This window comes from Aythya marila (assembly GCF_965140915.1).
Source record: "Aythya marila genome assembly, chromosome: 27".
Lineage (NCBI taxonomy): Eukaryota > Metazoa > Chordata > Aves > Anseriformes > Anatidae > Aythya > Aythya marila.
Genome location: NC_139068.1, coordinates 3,949,549 through 3,977,457, shown reverse-complemented (window position 1 = coordinate 3,977,457; position 27,909 = coordinate 3,949,549). Strand labels below are relative to the sequence as shown.

The following is a 27,909-nucleotide window of genomic DNA, read 5'->3' as shown; positions in this document are numbered from 1 at the left end:
ATCCAGCTAAAAGGCTGATCAGTGAGTTACCTGCACCAACGCTCCCTAAGGCAGCTCCTACCTTCCCTAGCCCTACTTCATCCCCACCGTAGAGCTGGGTCACCGCCAGCTTCGCTTGAGGCAGCTGGAGCGGAGCCACGGCGGGGAGCTAAACCGACTGCGGGCCTGCACCGCCACCTCAACCCCCGCTCCTCGGGGCGGGGACGGCTGCCGGAGCCCGATAAGCCGCGGCCCCTCGCACTGAGGGTGGTGGCAGCGGCGGCGGAGCAGGCCCCGGAGGCCCGGCGGTGCCTCCCGCCGCCGCTCTCCCCGCCTTCCCCCGCCTTTTCCCCCGCCCCGGCCGCTGCCCGAATCAGCGGGAGGAAGATGGCGGCGCTCATCCCCCTCAGCCAGCAGGTAACCGGCCCGGCCCGGCCCTGCGGCGCCTCAGACTGGGGGGGGTGCTGAAGGGAGGCGCTGGCCCCCGGGGACCGGCGGCCGGGAGCAGCTCGGGGTGGGGGAGCGGGGAGCGGGCACTGCCCCGCGGGGCTCCCTCCTCCGGGCTCGCGGCGGGGAGCAGGCCCCGCTTGTCGTCCCCAGTGGGTCGGGTTGGGGCTGGGCAGAGCCCCCCCGGGCCCGGCCGTTGCTGTAGGGGCACAAAAGGCGGCGGCGCCTTCCCCTCATGGAGGCCCCGGGGTTGGAGGGGAGCCGGGGCAGGGCTGAAGGGGACTTGAGGCACGGCGCCCCTTTCGCCTGGTTGTAACGCGGGGTGGTTCCTGCTTCGGCTCTCGGGGTGTCACGGCTGTTGTTTAGTGTTTGGGAGGCGCCACAGGAGGCTCCGGGATGAGGGAAGGAGAAGAAGGGGCTCACCCGGCAGCTGCAGGCTTTGGGGGGCCAGGGGAGCGCCCCGAGCTTTGGAGCTGGGCTCTGCCCAGGGTCAGCCTGCCCCAGTGCTGAGCTGTGCCTCGGCATTTGGGATGCTTGTCCAGAATCCTGTTGTTGCTGTCATTAGGGTTTTTGATGAATTCCTCACCAAAGGAATCAGCTTGATCAGCTTGAGTGCTGCGTCTTCTTTTTTTTTGTAGCACTGTGAAGATACTCGATTTGTTTCCTGTAAAACAATAAAAACAAATTAATCCCTCCAATGCCTTGAAACAAAAACTGTTTTCTGCATTGTGTCTAGGCCAGGCAGGCATTTAGAACAACTGCTACTAGTTCAAATTATTCAAATACGTCTATTTCCATCCAATAATCAACTCTCATTTGTGACATTGAAAATTTCTCTCTCAGTGAGGCTACGTTATGTTTAGATGACGCGTAATTTGTAGTGCCTCTTATTAAGAGAGAATACTGCTTTTTAGCTTTTGGAAAGCAGTAAGTCCTGATTAACATCTGTTTAATTAAAAGAACGTGTGCAGAAACATCTGAACATCCATGAACATACAAGCTATTAGCCAGAGTTTTTGAGTCAAGCAATCTGGTGCGAAATGTATGTAGAAAATAAGCTCTGGACACGGAAGAGTTTGTTGTTGTTGTGGAATAGCTGTAGTACATCAGTAAAAACGCATCAAATATTTATTATACTAGAAATTGCGCTGCTTTGTTGTGCGAATTATAATTGCATGAATGGTATTTTCTCTTGTATAGCATAATACATTATCTCAAAAAAGGGCCTTCTGCATATATATGTGTTATTTTGAAGTTTTTTAACAACTAGTTCATTGGAAGCGTTTTCAAAAGAATTACTTCTTTTCTATAGTGAATTGTCAAGAATAATTTAGCTGTAGTCAGGGCAGTAAACAAGGAATTAGTAAAATTCTTTTAACGGCCTCAATTACACGATTATTACAAAGATATCTGCTAGTTATAATAAATGCCAGACAATGGTATTAAGAGAAATAGGACAGGTTACATGCACCATAATGCTGAAGCACGTTCATTCAGTTATATACAAGAATATTGAAATCAATATACTAGGAGTCATAAACAGTGTGCGTAATTCAGGCATGTGAAAGTGTTTGTTTATATTTGTTTTCACAAATGAATTTAATTATAGCGTTCTTCCTGTTCTATGAAGCTACATTTTTGTGAAGGAAAAATTCAGATGTCTAACCTACAGTATGCAAGATACTTAAAAACAAATCTCAGCTGTCTTCGTGCAAGCACAAAAAGAGTTGAAGAACAAGTACATAAAATCAGTTCTTGGTGTTAAATAACAACGGGAACCGGTTTTGATTTACCTTTGATAACTTTATTTTCCTGAATATTTGGCCACCTTATCTCCAGTCTTTCCACTGTGCAGGCATGTGCGATTTACAGCCTCTGAAGGTTACAGAGAGTTGTGTTAGAGATATTGGGACAGTGCGGATCATTTCGTAGCTCTGTCTTTTGAGACAGCTCAGGATACTCAGCAAGCAGAGTAAAGGCGAAGGTAATCTTTCTGGGGCAGCAGCAATCTTCTTTTGGCTTTCATCTCTGTGGGACACCCGTGTTTTTCTCTTTTCAAAGTACCTATTCTCATCCACCTTGTGATGTGACGAGCAGCCAGAAGAAAGTTGTGAATCAGGAGGGCAACAAAGAAAATGGTTCCTCTGGTGCAGGGTCCTCTGTGGCCCAGATGTGAGCTCAGCAAAGAGGAGCTGGTTTAGTATCAGTTTATTAATACTACTAAACTAATTAGTTTAATAATTGTTCTGGTGGCAGCAGCTTACTCCTTCCTGCCTTTTCTCCCAGATCTGTGTTAAGGGACATGGAGGTGCGTCCGTGTGTGTACTGCGGAGCATGTGTACCAGGTCTGCCATCAGAGATTTTGAACTTCACATTTGCTCAGGAAATCATTTAGAGGTGAAACAGCAAGGCACAACAGTTGTGAGGTTTCTGCTTGGGAGACAGCGCAAAGCATTGGTCCTAGGTGACATTTTTGGGAAGATGGAGTAGGCACAGACACCAGTGTTGTCACACGAGCTGCTGTATAACAGGTTATAGCCGTTAGCTACTCATCAGCTGCGAACCCTTCAAAACGTGTCTGATTGCCAACATTAACGTGTGATGTTGGTTCTTTATCAGCTGATGTCATCAAGTCGCAGAATAATCTTGAACGATGGTGAGGTAGTCACGCGTGCTGATGGGTGGCTAGGCGGCTATGCTATTTTTATCAGTTGAGCCCATTTTGTCTGGTCTGCTTCGTCACAGAAAAGCAGTCATTTAGGTAAATCGGTCAGAAAGGCTTTGGCTCTGTAAAATTCTGCAAGTAGTGGAGCGTTGGAGTGCTTTCTGGCAGCACTTGGATGCATTTGCATTGCCGTAGAGGAAACCTTGCAGCATTTAGGCACAACACCCTGGATTCCTGCCGCCTCCATCAGGTAAGTCAGCCGAATGTCGTGGCTGACAGCATCAAGTGAGGATGGGAAGACGTCTGGTGACGGGGTGAGGTCATTCCATGGGGCTGCTGGAGCGGTTTGCTCTCAGTCTTGGTATGAATCCAGTTTCTGCGTGCTCTAGGAAACTTGCCAAATTGGTTAGAGGAGCTTGGAGTTGGTCTCTGGCTAGCTGCTCTGATTTTTCTGAGAAATGAGGGGTGTATGGCTGGGTGGAAGCTGGCTAAAACACACGACATTTTTTTGAGAGATGGACAGACCATTTCCTATTTCCTCCTTTTCTCTGAACGATGTGTTTCCTGCTTTGGACAGGAACGCGGGGCTTAACTATGCCGTTCATTTACAAGCCGGCAGAAAGATGAGTCAGGTTTATGAGTTATGGTCGCAGCTTTCTTACTCTGAACTGCTTTGCAGCTTCCAGAAGAACAAGAGCATGTCGTGATGTTGGCGAACGCAGTGCCTTATTTTGCTGATGGAGTTAAGTGGAGTGCCTTCAAGATGTTTAAGAAAGTCCTCAAAATGTGTGACCTTGCTAGCCAGGTAGAATAATTGACATTCCAAGAGCTCATTGCTCGCTTGCCTTTGATTAATAGAGGCTGGCTATTTGGGATAGCTCCTTAAATTAAGATTTGGCATGTTTATTGTAAACTTACAGGAAGGTCCTCTTTGCATCAAATGAAGTTTTATACTTCTTGTCAGTCTTCATTTTATTTTGTCACATTTCCGTCTCCCTTCCCATCAGAGTAGGCAGAAAATCCAGAAGTCCCCGTGGGTGATGAGGAAGGAGATGGCATTTGGGAGGTGACAGAGTGAGCATGAAGTCATCGTTCGTCAGGTGTCTGACTTATGTCCTGTAGGACATCCCAAGCAGGCTTTGGGGTGTTTCAACATCCCTGCGCCTCAGTCGCTGAACTCTTGGGTTGCTTTGTCATTGGTTTTCTAAGGCCTCTAACAGCCATAAGGAGTGACTTGTTTGAGATGGAGGTTGGGCTGTAATTTTTTTTTGCTGTTGGCATTGAGGCAGAAGTGTGGAGGTGTGACCTTTGCGTGACGTGAACTTGTGTGTCCAGAGCAAGGAGGTAAAGGGGAAGGTGGGTTTGGGGGCGTCTGCCCTTCTGGCGTTTCTGCTCTCACTTCCTTGGAATGTCATCAAGAGGGAAGAGGAATCTGCTTGTTTAATACACTAAGGCAGGGCCTTGTGTTTGCTGCTTTTGTTGTAATGCAATGGTAACATCAAGTTGAAATCTTCAAACAGCAATGCCAGGGAATTACAACATCTGTTAATTAACCATACCATTTTTTAAACTCTGTTTCTTTTTAAGATCATGAAAAAAAATAGATGCGGGTATATTTTGATAGCAGGGCTGTGTGTGTATAATTGTTTGCTGAAAATGCTCCATAAATATATATATGTGATGTAGGAGGTCGTCAAGTCAGTGTTATGATCAAAACTCTACCTTTAATATTAGTAAGTCTCAAACTGTCACCTGAAATACCTTGGCAAATAGTTCAAAGCTGTTCAACAAAACCTTGTACCGTATAGTGTTAAAAGTGAGTGTAATTGTCAATGTTGGTGAATGGGAAGGTGATGAGTCTGTTGGCTGCCAAGTTTGGGGGGATCAGTGCATTTTGTTCCAAACTTGGTAACTGAAATCTGAGCAAATTAACTTTATTATTTTTTTTAATCTTTGATAGAAGTAATACACAAAGTAGTATGTACTGATTTTTTATTTATTTCAATTGATAAAGGTAGGCTATTTGTGATTGCAATTCATTTTCTTCTCTCCTATTTTTCAGTTTTCAACTGGAAATCCATTATATGAAACTTATTACAAACAGGTAGGTTTTTAAAAAGATTAAAAAATAAAGTACAATTTCCTTTACCCAAGATTTCCCTCTCTTTTCTTCCCCTTTTCCCATGCTAAACTTCTGTAAATTCTCTCTGCTGAGTGGTAGCCACGTGCTTGTATAACTTTTGAATTAGAGATAAGAGATTTCATTTCTCATCTCTGCTTTCATGGCAGACGTGCTTCTGTTGAATGTAAATTTTTGTCTTTCAGGTAGATCCAGCATACACGGGGAGAGTTGGGGCAAGTGAAGCGGCGTTGTTTCTCAAAAAGTCTGGTCTCTCCGATATTATCCTTGGGAAAGTAAGTTGAAGGACTTAGACAATGTTGTGCAGTAATTATCTATGCGCTTGTTAAACTGCAGCTAAGATTGAACAGAAGGGGTTTACAGATGTGAATGCAGTGGAACGTAAACCCAATCCTTTGAACATTATGTTAACCACAGATTAGTAATAGTTCCAAGGTCTTGGTCTGAGTTTTGTTGCATTCAGTAAGGGGACACTGTCTTTTGTGTAACATTTTTGTTGTTAACCTGAGAATTTAATAACATTATATTTCATAACTTGAAAGCTGCAATGAACAGTTCAAGAAGACATTCAGTATGAAGTGTTGAGCTGAGTTAAATTTTAAAGTTACAATGGCTTTTATTTTGTATCTCCACAGATATGGGATTTGGCTGACCCAGAAGGGAAAGGGTACTTGGATAAACAGGTAAATAAAATGTACCTGTAAACTTCTTGTCTTACTTTTCTTGATTCAAGAAAGTCCTGATATCCATAATAATTATTCTTAGCCTTTTTTTTTTTTTTTTTTTTTTTTTGTAAGTTTTCATTTACAAGATGAAGTTTTTTTTTCTAGTGCTGCTCATATCCAAGTGTATTAACTCAGGGAGGCTGCTGGAGAACTTTTGTTCTCATTTTCTTTTCCTATTGGTTTGTAAATAATCACTGTGTGTGATATAGATACATAGTCATTGAAACTAACGAACACCAACCATGACTTTAGGACCTATTTTAGAAATCTTTCTTGCATGGAAAAAAGTAACCAGCATTATTAAAAATGGCTTGGAATATAAATTCTCTGTGTAAACATGCAGATATGGAACATCATTCATTTGTTTTCTGAATATTATTAATTCATAAGAAAAAATGTTAAAAATAGCTATGGAACAGTCCTTCTTAAGAACGAGCTTTGATTTTTTTTTTTTTCTCTTTGTTTCATGTTTTTGTAAAGTCTTTCTTGAATCATCTTTAAAAGTGGTGAGGTAGTTGGTGCTGTGTGTTTAACTGAGTGGGGCTCTGCATCTGTTTTTTCCATACTTAAGGGAACATGTACACTGTTATTGTGTTGTATGTATTGGAGAGTGTGAAAAAACTGCTTGCTTATTTTAATAGAAAGCACTATTGTTTGTAGGGTTTCTATGTCGCATTGCGCCTTGTAGCATGTGCACAGAATGGCCATGATGTTAACCTGAGCAATCTGAACTTGACTGTGCCACCTCCTAAATTTGTAAGTAATATGTACATGAATGTATGTATGTACTATATGAGAGCTAAACCTTCAGCTGAAATACTGGAATCACCTGTCTCATAAATGTCATGGTTCTGAGACTTCAGGTTGCTGTCAGACTGTTCCTTAAGACAGCTGCAGTCATGTCTGCAACCGTCCTGTCTTCCTGAGTAATATGTTCCAGCCCCTTCCTGGACTCCAAAATTAGTGCAAGTTTAACTACGGTCAGCTTGTTCAGGGAGCTGATGTGGCTGAAACCTAAATTAATCAAAAATATATATGTAAAAGTAATTTTAAAGAGATTATTTTGGGACTGGATCATCAGTAAAGGGCATGACTGCAGCTTTGCCTACATAAGCTGATGTGGAACTGTACCTTAGCTTGTCTTAGTTCTGGGGCTGGGGACCTAGTGAACAGTGTCCTCATCCAAGTACTGTGACAGTACAAGTTAGTACGACATATTTTTTTAATTTGGATATATATACAGCTCTTCTTCTTTTTTTTTTTTTCAGTGTAGTTAAGCTTCATGCCTGTAACCGTCTCTTAAAGCATTTAGTAAGGATTAGAGACAAATGTGTTTGTGTATGTATAAAAAAAATAAATCTTTCATTTTAGCATGACACTAGCAGTCCCTTGCTGATCACGCCACCTTCATCAGAGACTCACTGGGCTGTTAGGGTAAGTGTAAAAGACAACACATTCCATCCATTCTTTAAAAGTAAATATTTTCTTTGTCTGTAATTTTTGCAGTGAGACAATTTTGTATCAAATATATTTCCCATTTCAAAAGTCCTTCCTTTGCAGTCTTTCCTACTCAGTGCACAATAGAGAATATTGAGCTACAGTTTTATGTTTGAAATAAGTATTAAACAAACCTTTGACAACCCCTGATGTGATGCTTTTAAGACACAATGAATTTTAATCTTCTGCCTACATTTCTTCCAGAATCCTAATAGTAGGCACTTTCGTGTTTGTATAAGGAACCCCACTGAGAATAGTGAAGCATTTCATCAAATCCATCCTGAAGTATTAATTTAAAGCTTGAGTTCATATGTTCTAGTATAGCATTCAGTGATACACACAATATATATCACTGGAATAAAGTAACTTTTGATACATACATTGGAATATTTGTATTTAGGCACTTTCAGATTCAAACGTTTTCCAAAATCGCTTCTAAAGTTGATCTTTTACTTGTATGTTCTACTCTGAAGTGGGAAACAAATTATTTGGAATGAGTAATTTCTAGTTTATAATCTTGTCAGGAGTGTTTTAATCAGATTGTGTTGTCCTTTCAGAACACTACAGAAATGTGTCTTACATGTTGCACATTAAAATCTCTTAGGTGTCATAACTTTAGCCTTGAAACTAAGCTCCTAAATCTAGTTCCATTGATTTTACATTTAAATACAGCATGGTGGTACTTGCAAGAAAGCTTGGAAATTTAGAATAAATGCATTACTGACCAGTCTTAATTTCTTGCAAGATCTCATTTTCAACACTCACACAGGCACACTTTTTTACTTATTCAGGCTATTTCTTACCAACTAGGTGGAAGAAAAAGCAAAGTTTGATGGTATTTTTGAAAGCCTTTTGCCAGTAAATGGTTTACTTTCAGGAGACAAAGTAAAACCAGTACTGATGAATTCAAAGCTACCTCTTGATATCCTGGGAAGGGTAAGTATGCTGTTTAGATGGAGCTATTCTCTACTAAGCTTTTAGTTGCAGTGTTAAATATTTAAGTGTAACTTATCAACATAGATCATATTTTGGCTGAGATTTTGCATCAAGTGCATGCTATAAAGCAAGAATGTTAAGTAGGGTCTGAAGTCATCCACTTAGAAATAAGAATAATAATAGTAATTTGGGCCCTAAAGTAGATTGGCTTCGTTATCTCTGTGTTCATTTTAAGAGCTGGAGATTTTGATTGTGATTGTATTAAAAAAAGTAAGACACAACAACAACATAAGCCTCTCCTAAACCATAATTGCTTTAATAACATTGTATTCCACTGTTTTGTCACTTTTCCAAGTGCAAGGTATTAGACATACCATTAAATCTATCCACTGTTTGTACAAGAGAGCACTTTAAAACATCCTAGTTTATTGTAGCTGTCAAATTGTCAAGTATTTTTTTCACATATATTTATAAATACTTGTAAGATCTGAGTTTAGCACATCCATTGTATACTTGCAAGGGAAGCAAACCTTCAAGTATTTTCCTACTTTAATTTAAAATATGTTCCTTTACTGTCTGCATGTTGATAAGGTTGAGAATTAATACATTCTATGGAAGAGCTGTGAAAATCTGCATTATGATATACTTTCATGTCTTTAAGAAGAACTCTTTCTATATTATCTGTAAAATTTAAGTATGACTTGTTTTAATTCTACACCTGAATATTGTGAAGCACTCAGTCTTGAAGGTCTTCATATTTTGTCATGTTATTTTCATGATGAAAATGCAGGAAACTTGTTCAAGAAGAGTTTGTACACAAGATAGGAGATTGAAGAAATTGGAAAAGTAATTCTGAGAAGTGGATGTATTTTTTCTGACTAAAAAAATGAAAACTAGAAATTTTGGAATAAAATGCAAATTAGAAATATATTGACTTTTCTAAAATATCTTTTTTATAAAACAAATTGGGATGATCTGCTAGCACACACCATCTGGAGAATTTCAAAAGCTACCTCTGGATGTTTTTAGTCAGCTTGTTGGGTCCTTAATTGCAATACATAGTGATGAACCTGCCTCTCTTGCAAGCAGAATTTCTTAGAGCCATCGTTTCCACAAAATACTTAATTCATGTTACCAGAAAACTCTAAATCCAGTCTGTTTCATGAGAGAATGCTTAGCTATGTCTAACAGAACTAATATGATTTTCACAAAAAATCTGTTAGGAGCTGTTAGAGAGCATGCTTAATACAATGACCATTAACATGAAAAGCACAGAATGTAACTTGTTCTCAAGTCCTTGTTTTTATCGTAATTGTTGTAGGTCTGGGATCTCAGTGATATTGATAAAGATGGTCACCTGGACAAAGACGAATTTGCTGTGGTAGGTTGCTTTAAATTCTCAATTGACAGTGTGTCTGCTGGAGCAAATCGTTCTCAGTTGTCTCTTGAGCTTTGCAGGTTTCTCTCCTGCAGTCTGCTTTTAAGGTCTAAGTCATTCACATGCAGTTATGACCTTTTTCAAAACCAGACTGACGCATGGTTGTGTCATCAAATTAAACTTTTAGGAATAATGTTCAAAATGATGTTTTGCTCTAGCTTACATCTCTAACCTTACTGTCTTTTGTTTTACTAATATGTAAATGACTGGTGCTGGAAAATCTTGTTGCTTTTTTCTTCTTATTGTTGACATGTAATATCTGATCTCTTTGCCTTTGCAGGCAATGCATTTGGTTTATAGAGCTCTTGAGAAAGAGCCAGTTCCTTCACTGTTACCCCCTTCTCTCATACCACCTTCTAAAAGAAAGAAGACACCCGTCTTTCCTGGTGCAGTTCCTGTTCTCCCTGCAAGTCCTCCACCAAAAGATAGCCTGCGCTCCACTCCATCTCACGGTAGTGTAAACAGCCTGAACAGCACAGGGAGTTTGTCTCCCAAGCACAGCATCAAACAAGCACAGGTACAAACAAAATTTCTTTTTGGTCTCTTCCTTGTGTAAGCATTTTTTCTGAAAATATTTGTTGTTTGGAGGATTTGAGCAGAGAGAATGATGTAAGAATGGAAGAAGAATATGTGAATTTTAGTCACTATGACCATGAGATGTAGCAAACTTTATGGAGAATTTTCACTTTCCATGTAAAGGTTTTATTCATGTATTTGCTTTAATACTAAAGGATTAATTAATCTGCCTTATAAAACTCCCATTTTTAAAACTCCCATTATTAAAATTATTTTGTATTTATTATAATATGAATTTATTAAAATTCACAATTCAGATAAAAAAGCGTTCAGCCAAAACTTTCATGGGAAAAGGGAAAATACCTGTTTACCAGATTTGATTGTATGAGATGTGCTCAGAAAATCCAAATCTGACAAAAACTGTATATAATCAGTGCCTCGGTAAAGATTATTTATCTTCTTTTGACTGAAATATAAAACTTTTGTTTTACAGCCATCTGTGAATTGGGTAGTACCAATGTCTGAGAAAGTGCGATATGATGACATTTTCTTAAAAACAGACACAGACATGGATGGTTTTGTGAGTGGCCAAGAAGTAAAGGACATCTTTATGCATTCAGGTCTATCTCAGACTCTCCTGGCACATATATGGTAAGAATTCCCTAGTAGCTGTGTTTTTGCAATTCACTAATCTGGGAAGGCAGTTTATCCATCCAGAATTGTAATTCCAGCACTAAAAAATAAAAATAAAAATAAAAAAAGCCCATCAGCCTCCTTTACTTGTCTTGTTGCGGTATTATAACATGTGGGCTATATGAAAAAACAAGGGAGAAATAAATTCTCACATTACTTTCTTTGAAGTTGGGTGTAGGTCAGGCTGTGAATAGTGGTTGTTTTTTGTAGTTCTATTAGTAGTGCTAATAAGAACTTTCTCACAGTAACACTGTTCTGTTCAGCTAAGTCTAATAATGCTGCTCCTCTGCTTATGGAACTCTTTTACTAGACTGAGCAACCTCTGATGAGGCTGAATCAAAATAAAATTACATATATATTTGTATTTCAGACTTCTTGGTTAAGAAGTATGCTTCCCATGTTTATAAGTATGATCTATTTTTCACCAGGGCTTTGGCAGATACAAGACAGATAGGAAAGCTAAGCAAAGATCAGTTTGCACTAGCAATGTATCTCATTCAACAGAAGGTCAGTAAAGGGATCGATCCTCCACAAGTGTTGTCCCCAGATATGATCCCTCCCACAGAGAGGAACACGCCTATACAGGTAATTCACTGATTATTAGTAGATACACTGAGCTTATGTGCCTTAACCATAGTGGGCTTTGAGTATTAGTTTTGTAGTATGTTCATGTTATGGTAAAGAATTGCCTTTTTTCCTATCTCCTTGTACAGTTTTCTTTCATGTTTCAAACTATATAAACGTTTTTGACAAGACAGTAAATAAAGAACAATACAGTAGTATATTGCATAAATAAAGCAGTAATAACTCTGACAAAAGCCTAGCTTGAAAAATACTTCTTTGTCACAAATAAGTTTTTGTAAACTTCTTTAGGGATTGGTTAAAAGATGTCTTAGTAGCCTGTCCCTGGCTGTGGTCAGTATTACATTCCTCCTAAGAAAATGTAAAACTCTTAAAGGGAAACTGAAGGCTAATGACTTCTTAGTTTTTGGTATCCGGTGGTTGACTCATCCCTTGTCCCATGACAGTCCGTAGCCCTATATCCATCATCGTTAACTACATAGTATTGGTCATAGGAGCATCTAATGTCTTACTGAATCCTGCTTTGTTCCATTCCTCCATAGTTTCACTGTATTTCTGAAACTTAAATTAACGAATGCTTCTGTCATGTCAATGCATTCACCTTTTCTGTAAATTAAGTAGTATTTTCCTTTACTTTTTTTACTTTCCCTAACCAGAAAGCTTTTGAGCCTCTAAATATATTTTTGTTGTTGCTATTGCTCTGGTCCTTTTAAGCTTTTTCCTGTATCCTTTTTCTATAGACTCTGTCAGGTTACTTGACCCCTGTAGGAACTGAGATTTCAGCACTAACAGAAATGCGCCGTGTGAGTAATTGTAATGTTGCAACGTTGTTCGTGTATTTATAACTTCAAAAAAGTTTTTATTTCTACACCTTCTGCTCTCTCTCTGCACTTTCTGTACTTTCCTCCTTTCACTATGCTAATTAAATATGGTAAGTCTCCTGATTTATCATACTAACAGTGAGTTCCATGTTGCAGTTTTTGTTTATTTACGGGGACTTTTCAAAGGATTACAAATCCTTATCAAAATAATGTCAAATTTTGTACCAAATACTGAGATTCTTTCTTAATAACTTGACAACATTTTTTGCCTTAAAAAGCAAGGGAGATTCGCATGGAGAATTGTGTGGCATGCTCAATGGTGGTTGTGTAGTGTTTTGATATCTTCCACGTGATTTTGTAATTGCATATCATGATTGTGTTTCACCTTCATCTTCAGCCTTAGTAAAAGAAGTTCTGTTCTGACTCTGCCTTCTAATAGACTATTTTATTCTTAATAGGACAGTTCAAGTTCTGTTGGATCAGGAGAATTTACAGGGGTGAAGGAACTGGATGATATTAGTCAAGAAATTGCACAGCTGCAGAGGTAATAGTTGTGGACGATTAACAGAAAATCTTGGAGTAGGAGAACCAATTAAGAATATAGTACTCGTGTCTGTTACTTTTATTTTCTTTTAATCAGTTTGTTACTGCTTGTCACTGAAGTTAGTGGTAAATCTCCCAACGATACCATACAATTAGCCAATTTTGCAAAGCCAGTCTGGATTCTAGAAGGTGACTTCAGAAGATTAATTATAGAACAGGTTGTATTTTTGTAGGAATAATTGATATGTACACACCGTTACTCCTTCAAAGAATATATCGTAATGAGGGCTGGCATTTTTGTTTGTGTGGTGTTTCCAGAATAATATTTAATTGATTCTTGCATGTATGTGTGTATTGTATTACTTAACCAATCATGAAAACTTTTGTTTGTTTATCTTACAGAGAAAAATATTCTCTAGAGCAGGATATTAGGGAAAAGGAAGAATCAATCAGACAGAAAACCAATGAAGTTCAGGTAAAAACTCATCTGCTTATGATTACTAGTTTTTATTGTAATCTAAAATAATATAGGGGTCATAAATCATTCTTTCTTTTGTCTTACGTTGTTTCTGGGCAAGTCTCCTCCTTGTATGGGATTTTCCTCTAATTTAGAAAAGGTGTTTATTTTCCTGTTCTCCGTCAGAAATATTTTATTCTCATGCTGGTTAATACCATTAGAGGATGTTGCATGTATGGTTTTAAATATTTTTTCATTAGTACTTGACTGGCACTGTAATTTATTAAATCATTATTCAAAATGTATTTTTTTTTTATAGCAAGGGTAACTCAATTACACGTGTTCTGCATCACAGTTTCTTTCCATTTTGTGGGCACTGATTTGTATGATGTCTTATACAAGTTCCTGCTGAAACAAAGCATGCACATGCAGGAAATAGTCTATATGACATAGAAAATCTTGTGGAGTGTGCCAACCTGTTTCTCTGTGATTGATCATTCCCATAAGACAAGAGCTAAATGTAAGATAAACTGTGAAATTTTCCTCAGGAACTGCAAAACGATTTAGATAGGGAGACAAGTAACTTGCAGGAGCTGGAGGCTCAAAAACAAGATGCCCAAGACCGCCTGGATGAAATGGACCAGCAGAAAGCCAAACTGAAAGATATGCTGAATGATGTAAGGCAGAAATGCCAGGAAGAAACACAGGTGGTGAGTGTATATTAATCCTCAAGGTGCTCAAGTATATCATATCTTTTGTTGAAGGAAATAGCATTCATTTCATAAATAAGCTCGACTTACTAATTTTTTTAACCATAAATAGCAATTTCCACACAAATGCAGATGTCCAAGAAAGGATTTTGCTAGCCTGAATGCCTTTCATAAGATTATAAATGTGGGGTTGAACTAGATGATCTCCAGTGGTCCCTTCCTACGTAAATTACTGCTGTTCTGTAAATATGAAATATTTATTCAGCCAGTTAGAATAGTTGAGAAGCATTACCTCTGACCCATGAGACAGCCTGTGGGCAGCAGTGTATATTTTTTACTGTGAACCTTATGTCAGTATTCTGAGTTAAAGTTAGGTTTTCAGGAGTTACAACTGTCAATGTAGTTAGTATGTTATCTTCATGTAGAAACTCAGTGTCTGAAGTAATGCAAAAAAGTGGAGCAGAGTGATGTGTGTGCAATGGTATAAATTTAACTCTTATCAGAGTTTAAAAAGATTAGCTTTTTAATACTTGATAATACTTGAATGGAAAAGAATCCAAGTTCTGAAAACTACAGTGTAACATTTAAGAAACACTTGGATTACCTTTATAATTTTTGAGGCATTTTTGTCATGTAAGATACTAGTGTTTCTTAGTTTCTTAGCACATCCTCTGTGCTTTTACCAAAGATTCTGTGTGATGTAATAGGAAGCATGCAGATCTTCAAATGACATTCTTCATCTTCTGTAGTAGTTGATAGCTTTGTATTATTTATAAATTCATAATGTGTTAAGGTACATTTACTTGAAATTTCTCTCTGATTTTTGTAACGTTTTGTTTCAGATTTCATCACTGAAAATGCAGATTCAATCTCAGGAATCAGACTTAAAATCACAGGAAGATGATCTTAATAGAGCAAAAGCAGAGCTGAATCGCCTTCAGCAAGAAGAGACTCAGCTAGAGCAGAGTATCCAGGCTGGAAAAGTACAGCTTGAAACAATAATCAAATCTTTAAAATCAACACAGGAAGAAATAAACCAGGTATTCACTGTAGTTTGTATGACATCATCTTTGCTTTCTTGAATGCTAAAAGTTGAACATCAACTAGAAAGATGACTTTACAAAAGAGGAAAAAAATACTGGTGCATGAAATAAGCCTTTCTGACTGGTTATTGAATGAGTAACATACTGAAGTATTTTCTACTGCTTAGGCAAGAAGTAAACTTTCTCAGCTTCAAGAAAGTCATCAAGAAGTCAATAAGAGTATAGAAGAATATAATGAAGCTCTCAATGGGATTCATGGTGGTAGCCTGACAAATTTAGCAGACATAAGTGAAGGCCTTGGGCAGACAGAAAGAAACAATTATGGAACTATGGTAAAACTTTTTATACTGTTATTTTGAGTATTTTACAATTTGTAACTTAATCTAAAATCATTAAGATGTTTGTTTAGTTGACTTTTGGGATGTTAGCAAATACTGTGATTTCTGCAAGGTAGAAATCTCCAGTGATTTCACACTTTCTCTGTGAAAACATAATGCCCCCTCCAAAAAAAAGGACTGTGGATTAAGAACAGCAATGCATAGAGATAAATGGTCTTAATGCTCAATTTAGTGCTTCGTTCTTGTGCTTGCATGACTAATGTTATGCTTAATTTCCAGTGGAAACTTTCAGAATATTTCTCTTATTTGTAAAACCTAAGCATCATTGGTAGAAAACTCTGGTGTATGTTCATAGTAAATTTTTAAAGCGTTGTGTCCCTTTCCTGTTTCTTAATACTTTCTTCCTCTTCCTCCTTTTTTTTCTTTCCTCTTCTTTTTTGAGAAGTCTTAATTAAGACTTCTTCATTTGCATCCTGTAAAGGGATTACAGAAAACTTATATCTTTCTAGTTTTGGAGACAGTATCAGTGGGGTAGTTAGTATGAGCTATTTCTTAGAGGTGAAAAGCTCCAGCTGACAATTGAACTCTGTTATACAGGTGCTATACACACATATATCTACTGTGGCATAGACTGGGCAATGAGGAGGTTTTTTATAATTTGAAAGGGTTCAGTTGGCCTCTATTGGCAATCTCTTTATTGACCACAATACAAATTTGTTTCTGCTGTGTATTTACTTCTGCTTAGAAGCCACTTATTCAGAAAGCTCTTTAGGAAGTGAATTTTATTCAGAAAGTTCTTTAGGAAGTCACTTTTAGGATCTTTAAACAGGAACCAAGATACCATAGAATTTCTGCTAAATGAGTAGCTGAACATTTTAATAAAGGTGAGTTGCTCTAATGTTTCTCCTCTTGATTTTTAGGATGATCCATTTAAGAATAAAGCCTTGATGTTTACAAATAACACACAAGAGTTGCATACAGACCCATTCCAGTCAGAAGATCCTTTCAAATCTGATCCATTTAAGGGAGCAGACCCTTTCAAAGGCAGTAAGTGACCAATGGCTTACCTGAGACCGTGAAGATTAATTGTTGAGTAAATGATATTTTCAAACTTTTATCATCTTGCTAAATAGTGGATAAAACAAACTATTTTTCTATTCTGCATAGGTGACCCATTCCAGCATGATCCCTTTGCAGAACAACCACCTGCTCCAGCAGGTAATAGCCCTTATGATAACAGGACTGATGAGATAAACAATTCATAGCCAAGTGCAAAGATGGATTGCAAGGTTTCCCTGGCTTCAAATTTTTGTTTTGCATGTGGGAAATTAGATACCCAGCCTTACATATGGACATTCAGAATCAATATGTTAATAATGTGTGTAACTTTTCATTAAGTGAAGTCTGTAACCCTACTTACTGAAAATATGTACTCATTACAACTTCCTCTCTATACTGGGTACTTACTAACTATCTGGCAATTTGTCGGATTTACAGTGTTGTTGGTGTTCGTTTTAATAAGGAAAAAATAATTAGTGTGAGGTCAAATGTAGGATGGTTCATCTTGGAGTCACTTTGTTGTTTTGCTTAGTAGATGCTACACCCTATTTACCTTTTAATGCTTCTTCTAGATCCATTCGGAGGCGATCCATTTAAGGAAAGTGACCCATTTCGTAGTTCTGCCCCTGAAGATTTCTTCAAGAAACAGGTGAAGAGCGATCCATTTACATCAGATCCATTCACAAAACCCTCCACTTTACCCTCAAAGGTCAGTAATTTATAAATTCACATGCAATAGGTTTCTTTATTGTTGACAAGCTAAAAGGAAAGAAATATCACCAAATACTTTTCTCTTAAGTGAGGAAAACACAATTCATTTTATTCTTAATTAGTATGGATTTTTGGGGGGATCAGGATGTTCCTCTTTTCAGTTTCATGATAATGATGTGCATTCATTATGAAGATGCAGATGGGTGTATTTTTTTCTGTTTGAAAATTCATACCTCCAACGTTCGCTCATTCACACCATTACCTCCATTGCACCAATGCTTCTATTTGTGCAGTCACAAATAGTGTGTGTGGGATCGAGGAACTGATCTAGCTAAAGGATTATAGAACCAATACAGTGGAAGGACTGCACAGAACATGTTTGTCAAATGTATAGTCACAGTTACAGTTCTTGAGCTGTACTGGCATGTATGTGTTGTGTTTTGGTGGTGTTTTTTTCTACTCTTACAGAATTCATTATTGACTATTGCCACCCAAGAGTTAGAACTAGTATCAGTCAGTGGAAGGCTAGTTTAAACCTGTAGGTTTGTACTTAGGTAACAAGAGATTTTTTGTGCAGAAGGGCAGCTGTAAGCACCATCTGTTTAAAAAGAAGTTTGGGATATACAGTGTCCCTGAATTACTGATAACGTAAATGTTTGATTTGAATATTCAGTCTCTGTTGCTTAAAGACTAAACACTAACAACTGAACAGAGGGTGACTGGGTGCTGGAACAGGCTTCCAAGGGAAGTGGTCATGGCAGCAAGACTGTCAGCATTAAGCATTTGGACAATGCTCTCAGACATGTGGTTTGATATATATATTTTTTTAATTATTATTTTTATTTTTTGGGTGGTCCTGTGTGCAGCCAGGAGTTGGGTTTGATGATCGTTGCGGGTCCCTTCCAACTCAGAATATGCAATGATTCTAATTCTGAGTGTAATTTTTTTATTTTGCCTTAGGAACTAATATCATTTGTGTGATACACTTTCACTTGAATGTGTTTTGCTTGTAGATACCTAGCTTACTCACTTTTGTTCAATGCTGTCAATAGCCGAATGGATTAATGCTGCATATTTCATCTATTCATTCAATTTCATCCTCTCACATGTCCACAGTAGAGTGATCTGAAACTGGAAATAATTTGTCCTAAAGCAATAGATTTTTCTTTGCACAGAAAGACTAATTCACAGTACAGCTGAACAATAATTATGTATATCTGTTCTTATTTAGTCTGACCCTTTTGAAAGCAGTGATCCTTTTACATCTTCCAGTGTCTCTTCAAAAGGTCCAGGTAAGAAGAACATTTTTTCTTGTGAAGATGAATAAGTAGGTATTTCTTTATGAGTGAAAAAAACAAATGTTAAAGTTGAGAATAAACAAAGTATATTGTGAACTGGTGGTAAATACCATTGTGCTCTTACTATGTTTGATGAAGATAAAGCCCTCACGTTAACTACATACTTGGCTTTTGTTTTTTTCTTTCAAACAACTGATAGAAAACTATTGCTCTGTGCAATTTTTTCTTAACATCACTTAGCAGGGTAAAATACGAGTGTTTAATCACCTACACAGTTTCATACCTTATTGGCAACAAGTTATTCAGAATTCTTATGTATTATTTTAAATATTTTTTTTTCTGTATCCATTTCAGATCCATTTGGTACATTGGATCCATTTGGAAGTGGCACTTTCAGTAGTGGGGAGGGATTTGCAGACTTCAGTCAGATGTCAAAGGTAAAGGTTACAAGGAAAGCAAATGTTCTTTAAAATAAAAAATGTATTTTTTGTTTGAAGGGTGCGATAAGATTGTGTTTTTTGAGCTGACATGTTTCTTCTGCTTTTATTCTGATGAGTCTAAGTACTTAGAAAAACATTATTCATCTGTCTCGGGTATGGTGAAGTCTTACCAAGACCAGTAGATTCAAGCGGGGAGGGAATCAGTTTTTCACATACATTTTCAAATACCAGTGGAGCAAAAGAAAGAACCTGTAAGTAGGGGTAGTTGTTCCAGATAAAGGAAGTTTGGGCCAAGCAATACATTGCTAAGTTCTGAGGTTCTCTTGGATGCTGCATCTCTCATTATGTTCTAACTTGTTCTTGAACTTCTCCCTGAGTTTAGGAAACCAGGGGAGGGTGGAAAATATTGTGTGCTTACGTTTCACAGTTTTGCACAGAATTGCTATTTCTTGGTTTATTGTTATAAACAGGGTATATAGGGTATTCTAAATGGAACTGTCTTACCTTCTTGTCTGTATAGTCATTCTGCTGATATTTTTTTGAGGCAGACTTGTAGTTACAGTTGCCTAACTTTTTACATTTTGTACCACAATAACACTTGAACATTGTAGAGTAAATGTTTGCTAGAAAATGTATTGCCTTTTTGGCTAATTAAACATTTTGTATTTTTTTCCTAACTTTTCTTACTGTTTTGTGGGATTTTTAGCTCCCCACTAGGTGGCAGCAGTCTTTACCTTTTCTGGTGTTTGGCTTGAATTGGAAGCTTTAGTGAAGCTCTGACTGAGCCTTAGGTTTCCCTACAAAGCTCCTCTTTTTCATTTCGGTATGATAAACTTTCCTGCACAGCGTAGTTTTTTGTGCCTTTTTAAATCACTAGTAGAGTCCTTTGCAAAAGCTAGATGAATATAAAATGATAAAGTTTTAGAATTTTCCCTGAACTTTTACAAAACAACAACAAATAGGCATGTGTAACTTAAGAAAAACTTGGGAAAAGGGTGTCCGTTCTGCAAGCTACCATGTTTTTCCAGTTACTACTTTGTTTCATGGCTCTGCTTATCACAGAGTGAAGGCCACACTGCAGTATGACTGTTCATTGCCAACTAATAAAAATAGAGTTTTACTTCCTTTTATTTTTTCTTATCAGCTTTTTGCTAGGAGTAAAAGTTCTAGAAGTACTTAAGTGATTAAGAGTGTAAATATCATTTAGTGTTAATGAAATCCTAGTACCTATGACAGTGGATGTTTGTATCTTATGCTAGTGACATAAAAAATGAGGTCAGACCTACATAATTAAAGTTAATGTTTTTCCATGAGTTAACTTGTAGCCTCTGTAATACACCAGATTTTCTGCAATGTGCTTATGCTCTTTTTTTCTTTTATGTTTTTTTTTCTGTTGTAGTCAGTAGCTTCAGACCCGTTCACCTCCTCTTTTGGAGGGATGGGATTCTCAGATGACCCTTTCAAAAGCAAATCAGACACACCAGCATTACCACCGAAGAAAAATGTCCCTCCACGGCCCAAGCCACCCAGTGGTAAGGAGGTTTTCTTTCTTAATAACCAGCTCCCCCAATTTACTGTATATTCTTGGAAGTAAGGACAAGTTGACAGTCTTCTATCTCATATTTCAACCATGGAGGAAGGTATGAGATTATCAGTAAATTGGCAGGAATTGTCAAAAGAAAAAAAAAAAAAAAAGGCTGGAACTCTGGAACTGATTGGAGATTCAACTTCAAGTTGTTTTCAGTCCTAGAGCTGATTTGTCAAAACATTCAGATACCAGTGAAACTGTTTGAAGAACTGAAGCCACTTTAGAACTGTTAGTTTCAAGTCTACTTTTAACAGCAGTGATATAGTTCAGTTAATATTAGCAGTGAAAATCTAGTTGACTTCCAAAAAAAAAAAAGGGAAGAAGAGAAAAAAAAATAAAAAGAAGTTCAGGTTTCTTCATTTGAATAGGCACATAAGTTTACACCAAACATGGGGGTCAACGTCTAGAATTTGGAAGGTTTTGTCTACCTTTCTACTGGTCTAACAGTCATACATTGTCTGCCTTTATGCAGTTGTGTTTTGGAGAAAAACATGCACTCTGCTCTCATCCTGTTTGTAACAGGTATTGTTGTTCTGACTGATTTTGCAAACCAGCTGTGCTAGAACTAGCTCCTTGGATAACATGAAATGGTTCTGTCACAGGGGTGTCCCATAGATTGTTCCCAGGTTTGGAAAATACTGTTTAATAGAACAGAGTTACAAGCAGACCATTGCAGCAGCATTAATTTGTTCCTATTACTATGACTTTATTCCTCAAAAGATTGTGATGCACACTAAAACCTTGAAGTCGAATGATGAGGTTCTATGTAGGTGAGTATTGATGAAAATTTGCCAGAAAATGCTCTAGGATTATGGAAAAGTTCTTGAAGCAGTCTGTTCCATGCTTGCTTTGTGTAAGTATTTCCCACTTAGAGGTACTGGAGGGTATTTAGTAGTTTGAAAAAGATATAATATGTGATGTCAACAAATGTCAAGAGATAAGACATATGTCAGTAGAAGCAGAAGTATAAAAGCTGAAGGTAATCTTACTTGCCATCACAGATGGTGCTTTTTTTTCTTTCTTTCTTTGGTTTTCAAGGGAGGTGTGTAAGTGACCATCTTTTTCTTTTTAGGAAATGTCTGCATAAAACAATTTAGTGTTTAAAGGGCCTCCGTAGAGTTGAAAGAGTCAAGTACTAAATACACCTGTATTATCTCTTTCATGTGGTTTCTTTCTATTTTTTGTTTGAAACATGATTATTCCTAGCAAATAGAGTGTTATACTAGCAGCAAAAATGGGCAATACATTCCGTAGAATTGACTCACCTACATACTTTTCATTGTAGTATTTGCCTCTTTTCAACCTTTTTGTGCATATTGAAGAATTTTGGACATTTAGCTTTAATAATTTGTTTTGAATTTAGTTGTGTGCACTCAGCCTTTAATCCGTCTTTTCAAAAATTTGTTTAAATGTGTACTTCTCCCTTTCATTGGGAGACACAATATTTTTAAGGTTCCGCTGCTCTACCAAAAGCAAATGTTGTTATGATAAAATAGACTGAGGAGGAAACAAAGCAGGTTTTTTTTAAAAGCAAACGAGCCTCATGTGCTTATGCAGTTATACTCCTCCCTTCCTTCCACACTAAAGCAATCTTCAGTGGTTACTTAGAGCATGAGAAATTTTATAGTAATATACTGCGATTCAAACAAGAGATAGAAGCATACAAATATGTGTTAGAAATGGGAACACTGTTCAGAAAACAAACAACAGAAAAGAAACTTCCGTTGTTTCTTACCTTTCTCATTGGTCTGTTTAATTAAGAAAAAAAAAAGTATGTGATAAACATCTTGCTGAAAGATGGATAAACGTTAGTTATTAACAGACAAATCTATAGGTTGCCTTTCTGGTCCCAGTTCATGCTTGTTTTTGTAAAACTTGTTGAAGGATCAGATCTTAATACTGAAAATTCATTGTGTGACTTGTTTGTTTTTTCTTAGGTGCAATAGAGATCTCACATAAAGCTTTACTTGCCCTCAACACTCAAAAATCAAGTAGAAATTACTAGTTAATATTTTTGCAGAGCTTTAAAGCTGCCTGATTTCCCAAAGTAATAGTGGATATGGGAAATTAATAAAATCCATCAGGGATAGTTTGTAATTTAGTGCTTTTCAACATTCAGGGTTCATTAGGACTTAAGTGACACACAAGCATTGTCTGATCCAGCTGTCAAGGTATTGCAGAGTGTTCTGGACAATCAGGATGTGGCCAAAGTGTGCCACGGTTTCCCTCCTTGCCCACACATCCCATGTTTTCTCCAGATGAATGAAGAGTTGCAGCTCAGGTCTGGTTTCTTCACGAAGGCAAAGGCAGAGCTAACCTTTGGAACTGAACACTGGGACAGGGAAACAAGGCAGACATAGCCTCTTCTGGTGAAGGTCAGATCAAAGGGCCTTCAGGTGTACCTGCAGAAACCTGCAAAAGGAATGTGCAGTTCAGATAGCTGCTTTCAAATACGAGCTCTGGAGATGCTTTTCATGTTGTACTTAAGGGAATTTCTCAGTTATGGCAGCTTTGCCTGTAGCAGGGTTGCAATGGGCAATCATTGTTTCACCATATAAATCATGACCTATAAACTGAAAGATTCGTTGCTTTTCTTTTTTTTTTTTTTTTTCTTTTTGTTTTTCTGTTTTTGTACTTGCTGGTTTTTTTTTTTTTTGAAGTTTGGAAGATGACAAGCAGCAATGATCCGATGGCTGTGTTAGCAGGCACTTCTGTTCACAGCTGTCTGTGGTTGTTATTATCTGGCAAGGATAGGCAAACACTTACTGTGTGGCATGGATTAGATGCCCTTGAGATCTGTATCTTTCCCTTCTCAAAAACTAAGGTTAGGAGAGGGGATAACAATCATGAGATTGTTACAGTTAAAAAAGTTGTATCTTAGGCCAACTCTCAGGCTTATAGTTGTTCTGTTCTTCATAAATCACTTTCCTCCTTTTTTATTCTCTTCTTTTCAAACCAAAGTCTTCAAGATCTTTCAGATGTTTCTCCATCTTAAACTGATCCTTGTTTGATCCAAGAGAAAGCACCATATGTTTGTTTTTCTGGTTAACTTTTTTTTTTTCCACATAACTATTTAAAGTGCAGTCTTTAAAGAGAGTTGGAGGAAGGTTAATGAATCAGTGAGTCAAAACAAAGAATGACAAGAAGTATTTTAGAAGCAACGAGCCTAGATGCAAGGTGTATGTCAAAGCTCCAACACCCCTTTGTTATGCGTGAAGATTTGAAAAATCGGTATCTTTGTCCCCTACCTGGTTTAAGATTCTTTTCAGGCTGAGGAAGATCAGCTAAGAAAAAGCTCTTCAGCTACTCTGACCAGACTGTTCTAATAAAAATCCCCCAAGGAGTATGTGCATGTTCTTTTTCTTCAGGAATGCATTCATAGTCCATGAGGTTCCTGACGGACATTAGGTTCAGCACAGCTCCCCTGGGACTTGGCTGACTTAATTTGATGTTCACCAGGTGGTACGGGACAACTTGAAGGTTTCTTCTGAGAGACGTGAAAGTTTTTCCTCTATTTATTGAGGCTGTATTTTTAATAATGCTCAAAAAGCACAAAAAGGTTATGCAGATAGAAGTAGGTCTGTGCTTTGCATCATGAGCTTTGTATTTGTCTTCTCCCTGGCTTATTAAATGAAAACAAGGCAACGTTGATTGCTACTTATATTAAGAAAAATAATAGTGTATATTGAAGTACTTAAGCAAAGTGTGACAGGGATCTAAATTCCAGTGCAAATTATTTTCTCAAGCTGTCCTAACAAACAATTGAAGTCGCGTAGATTTATAAATATATTTTATTTTCTGATTTAAAGCGTTCTGTGTGCTATTTAGCACTATAGAACTTCTGGTCATTTTGTATTTTTTTTTCATACTAGTTCTTGGGTTTTAGAGAACAGTTGTGTAATTAAGAATAAATAGTCAGAAAGAGACGATACACTGAAACCTGGCAGTTAAAATGGTCTATGCAGGTTCTCACAGATTAACAATTATGTTTTCTGCCATGAGCTGCAGATTGAAATCAGTCAGAGTTCACCGCTAACTAGTTTCTAGGTAAAAGTTGTTGATTACAAAAAGAGAGAAACAGATTTTTTTTTTTCTTTTTCTTTTTTTTTTTTTAAAGTACAGGAAGCTGCTGTGTGGGTGTCAGTGATTGGGTTATAAGTAAAATTCAATGCTCTAGTGCTTTGATCGTGGGACCTACTGCATTTGCCCCACCCTTACCCACTTCCTTTAAATGCAGCACCATGCATTCCACATTGCGGTTATAACAGTACTGTTAACCAGTGATATTAGTGGAAGAACCTTCACCACTAACCAGTGTGTAACCTTCAACCTCTTCTAAATTTTTATTGCTCGCTTATAGTGGTTTTGACCTTTTTAACCTTGAAAGAATATAAAAGTCCAAAAAATGCAGGAAGAAATTGTAGTTTCAGCATGTTTTCTTTTTGTAGTGATTATTTAATAAAAACAGTTGTTTTTACCACTCCAGCTTCTTCACTCTTTGTAAATCTTAGAGTTTATTTAAAATATATTGAATATTAATGACTAATAGAAGTGGTGAGTGTTGTATTAATAATTATTCAATGATAATGTACTTAACAAAATTATGTATTGGTATTCCCAATAAAAACTTAGATAGCAGAAAAATATCATAATTTGGATAATCAAAGGACTAAGTACCGAGTTCATCCCGTGTAAACAAGAAATTAGTGGATTTACTTAGTTGCTATTTGAAATACAAGGATTAAAATAAGCAGTATTGGGAATTTGTTATTCCAGACTGCACACAGTCAGTTCATCAAATAACTTTGTCTTTTTTTTTAATCCATTTATTCTTGGTAGCTTTGATGTATTATGGAAACTGAATTTATAAATTGGCATTTCAGAGGTTAGTGGTTAACACCTCTATCTTCAAGTTAAGGACTTCGATTCCGTTCTCACATGGCTTTTTTGACAGGCAGTGTTTTTTGAAATGTCAAAATACGGAAAAAAACCTTGAGAAGACAGAATAGGGGGCTAACTAGCCTTCCTTGAATTAGTATGATTCATCTTTCAGAGATGCCTCGCTTGTGTGGAGTCACAAGAGACCTGAGTGCCAACACAAAGGTTTGCCCAGTGTTTAATTTGAGTGACTAGACATTATTACATAATGATATTACTAATCATAAATTTAGCCAACTAAGGTGGTAGAGTTCAGTATTTTTACCAAATGACAAATTGCAGAGCTGATAGAAGTATTTTGCTGTTGCCAGCAATTAAGTCTGTAAGGGCCCCACTGACTTAGGACTCAATCAGTCAGATTTGGCTTATGTGACTTTTTTTTTTCATCTTGCCAGTTGGAAGATAAAGAGATCTAAATCTGCTGATGGCTTTAAAAAAAATGAGGAGGGGTGGGGTCTTCAAGATCTAGTAGAGATCTATTAAGATCTTAATATCTTATTGAACTACCCTGAAAACTAGAAGCTGTTGAGCTAGACTCAAACTGTTGAACTTTATTTGCACCCCTGAAATATTGTAGATGCCTCGCAGCGCTGTGCACGATCAGATCCTTCGTGCTGTCAGCCACAGCTTTGCTTGCACAAATCGGAGGGGCAGGGCAGGCAGCTCTCGGAATGACAATGTTTGTAGAGCCCTGTTCTGCTGCTGCCTGCCTTTGTATTTGATGCTTCCTCCCCCTTTATGTCCTTTCTGATAAATATAGTTCTTTTTTCTGTGTGTCACTTCTCTAAACTTAAGGCATTTTATGGTTTGACTGTTTTTATAATTTTAGACTTAGTTTTCATCTATAAAGCAATGCAAAAGTACATCCAGTTTACATGGCCACTGACCTCTTATTAACAGCCCTCAGTTGAGCATTCAGTTTAACGAGAGAAAAAATAATTAAAAGAATTCCCTTGCATTTGAACATTTTTTTAAAATTTGCATGGGCATATTCAAGTCATATGGATCACCTTTTGGTCGAAAGGGGAATACAGAGTTCTGTTATTTGCTGCATGATCACAGGAGTGCTTTGTTTATTTCTAAGTGGTACCACACACCTGTTTCCTTAGAGCTTCTTGAGTCCCCAAGGTTACTCACGAGTAGCATGGTGCCTGTTCACCTTTATTTTTTCCCCATCTGCAGCTGACTGTGAAAAATTCAATCTAAAAGTTTGTGACAGACAGGAAAACTTTTTTTTTTTTTTTCATACCTTCTAGAAGACCTGACAGTTGTGTTAGAGTACAGGCATCCCTTGTTGTTTAGGATAAATGACTCATGGGTGGAGCACCTGCCCTAGCCACAAACTAAAAATTCCATTCACGCTTTGATTCTGTTGTTTATGCTGATCTCTCGCAGCAAAGATATTTCAGTACCGATTGTTGAAATAGGTTGTTCAGAATCTGTTTCAGAACAGTTCGTTATCTTAACATACAACGATTCCTCTGCTAACCTCACCTTTTCAGAAGTCTGTAATTTTAACAATATTTGTCTTAAGCTAAGATGTTCAGAGTTACTAGCTAGCAAAAGCAGAGAATTTTGGAAATAATAAGCAAATCTGTTTTGATTTTTTTTTTTTTTGCATAGGAAAAATTCTTATTTTCTGTTACTAATAATATATATTATGATTTTGTGCAAACAGCTTGATAGCCAAACAGTTGAGTTTGAAATACAGTGCAAAAATAGCCCCTGTTGAGGACAAATACCTTTGAGTATTCTGTAGAAAATTGGTTTTGATTTAATGGACTTTCAAGAACATTTTGAAAGCTGGTAATATATATATATATTTCTGTAAGTTCCTAAAGCTCACGGTTTATGAAACTTTTGTTCCACATCAGTGGAAGAGCTGGATAGTTTAACAGCATGGTAAAAAAACATGCTGAGTAAGTTAGGAATGATAGATACATTTGGTTAAGTGCCAAGGGAGAGTTCTGCTGGGAAGCACCTTACACACTGCACAGTCTTCAAAATTTGCTAGAGTAACACCTCCTCTGGCAGATACAAGATGTGTGAGGAGCCTTGGCATTACTTGCTCAGATGTAATTGCAGGTATGGACTCCACTCATACTGTCACTACCTATCGTACATAACATGACTCTGACTTCTTACAGCATATTTTTCACTTTAGAACGTTTCCTGGAAAGGAGTACCTGTGTAGTGAAAGTTTAAAGCCATATCATCTCACCTCTGCCGTGTTTGTCGGCATGCATAATACAAGTCTTCAAACACATGAAAACGTGCTGTTTCTTGCAACACAGAAGGTACTTTTTTAAGCAAAAAGCTAGGATCATCCTTGAAACATGGAATAT

The 27,909-nt window shown here is 37.5% G+C and overlaps 1 protein-coding gene across 8 annotated transcripts in view; it reads left to right on the top strand.

Annotated features, from left to right (window-relative positions):
• Window positions 1–266: 266 nt before the first annotated feature.
• EPS15L1 (epidermal growth factor receptor pathway substrate 15 like 1) overlaps window positions 267–27,909 on the top strand; it is a 42,119-nt gene continuing 14,476 nt past the window's right edge. For 2 of the 8 annotated variants that reach the window (XM_082780203.1, XM_082780204.1), the window contains exons 1-24: window positions 267–396; window positions 5,154–5,199; window positions 5,421–5,506; window positions 5,867–5,914; window positions 6,617–6,712; window positions 7,328–7,390; window positions 8,264–8,389; window positions 9,711–9,770; window positions 10,108–10,344; window positions 10,837–10,994; window positions 11,465–11,621; window positions 12,359–12,421; window positions 12,898–12,983; window positions 13,385–13,457; window positions 13,988–14,149; window positions 14,992–15,189; window positions 15,360–15,524; window positions 16,451–16,577; window positions 16,698–16,748; window positions 17,162–17,298; window positions 18,532–18,592; window positions 18,953–19,035; window positions 20,438–20,570; window positions 21,347–21,396. In XM_082780203.1, coding sequence (XP_082636329.1) covers window positions 367–396; window positions 5,154–5,199; window positions 5,421–5,506; window positions 5,867–5,914; window positions 6,617–6,712; window positions 7,328–7,390; window positions 8,264–8,389; window positions 9,711–9,770; window positions 10,108–10,344; window positions 10,837–10,994; window positions 11,465–11,621; window positions 12,359–12,421; window positions 12,898–12,983; window positions 13,385–13,457; window positions 13,988–14,149; window positions 14,992–15,189; window positions 15,360–15,524; window positions 16,451–16,577; window positions 16,698–16,748; window positions 17,162–17,298; window positions 18,532–18,592; window positions 18,953–19,035; window positions 20,438–20,570; window positions 21,347–21,363 — 2,463 coding nt within the window. In that variant the 5' untranslated portion in view covers window positions 267–366 and the 3' untranslated portion in view covers window positions 21,364–21,396. Of the gene's footprint in view, window positions 397–5,153; window positions 5,200–5,420; window positions 5,507–5,866; window positions 5,915–6,616; window positions 6,713–7,327; window positions 7,391–8,244; window positions 8,390–9,710; window positions 9,771–10,107; window positions 10,345–10,836; window positions 10,995–11,464; window positions 11,622–12,358; window positions 12,422–12,897; window positions 12,984–13,384; window positions 13,458–13,987; window positions 14,150–14,991; window positions 15,190–15,359; window positions 15,525–16,450; window positions 16,578–16,697; window positions 16,749–17,161; window positions 17,299–18,531; window positions 18,593–18,952; window positions 19,036–20,437; window positions 20,571–21,346; window positions 21,397–27,909 lie in introns of those variants that run through there. The other 6 variants (XM_082780200.1, XM_082780205.1, XM_082780202.1 and 3 more) reach the window with 5 other exon arrangements.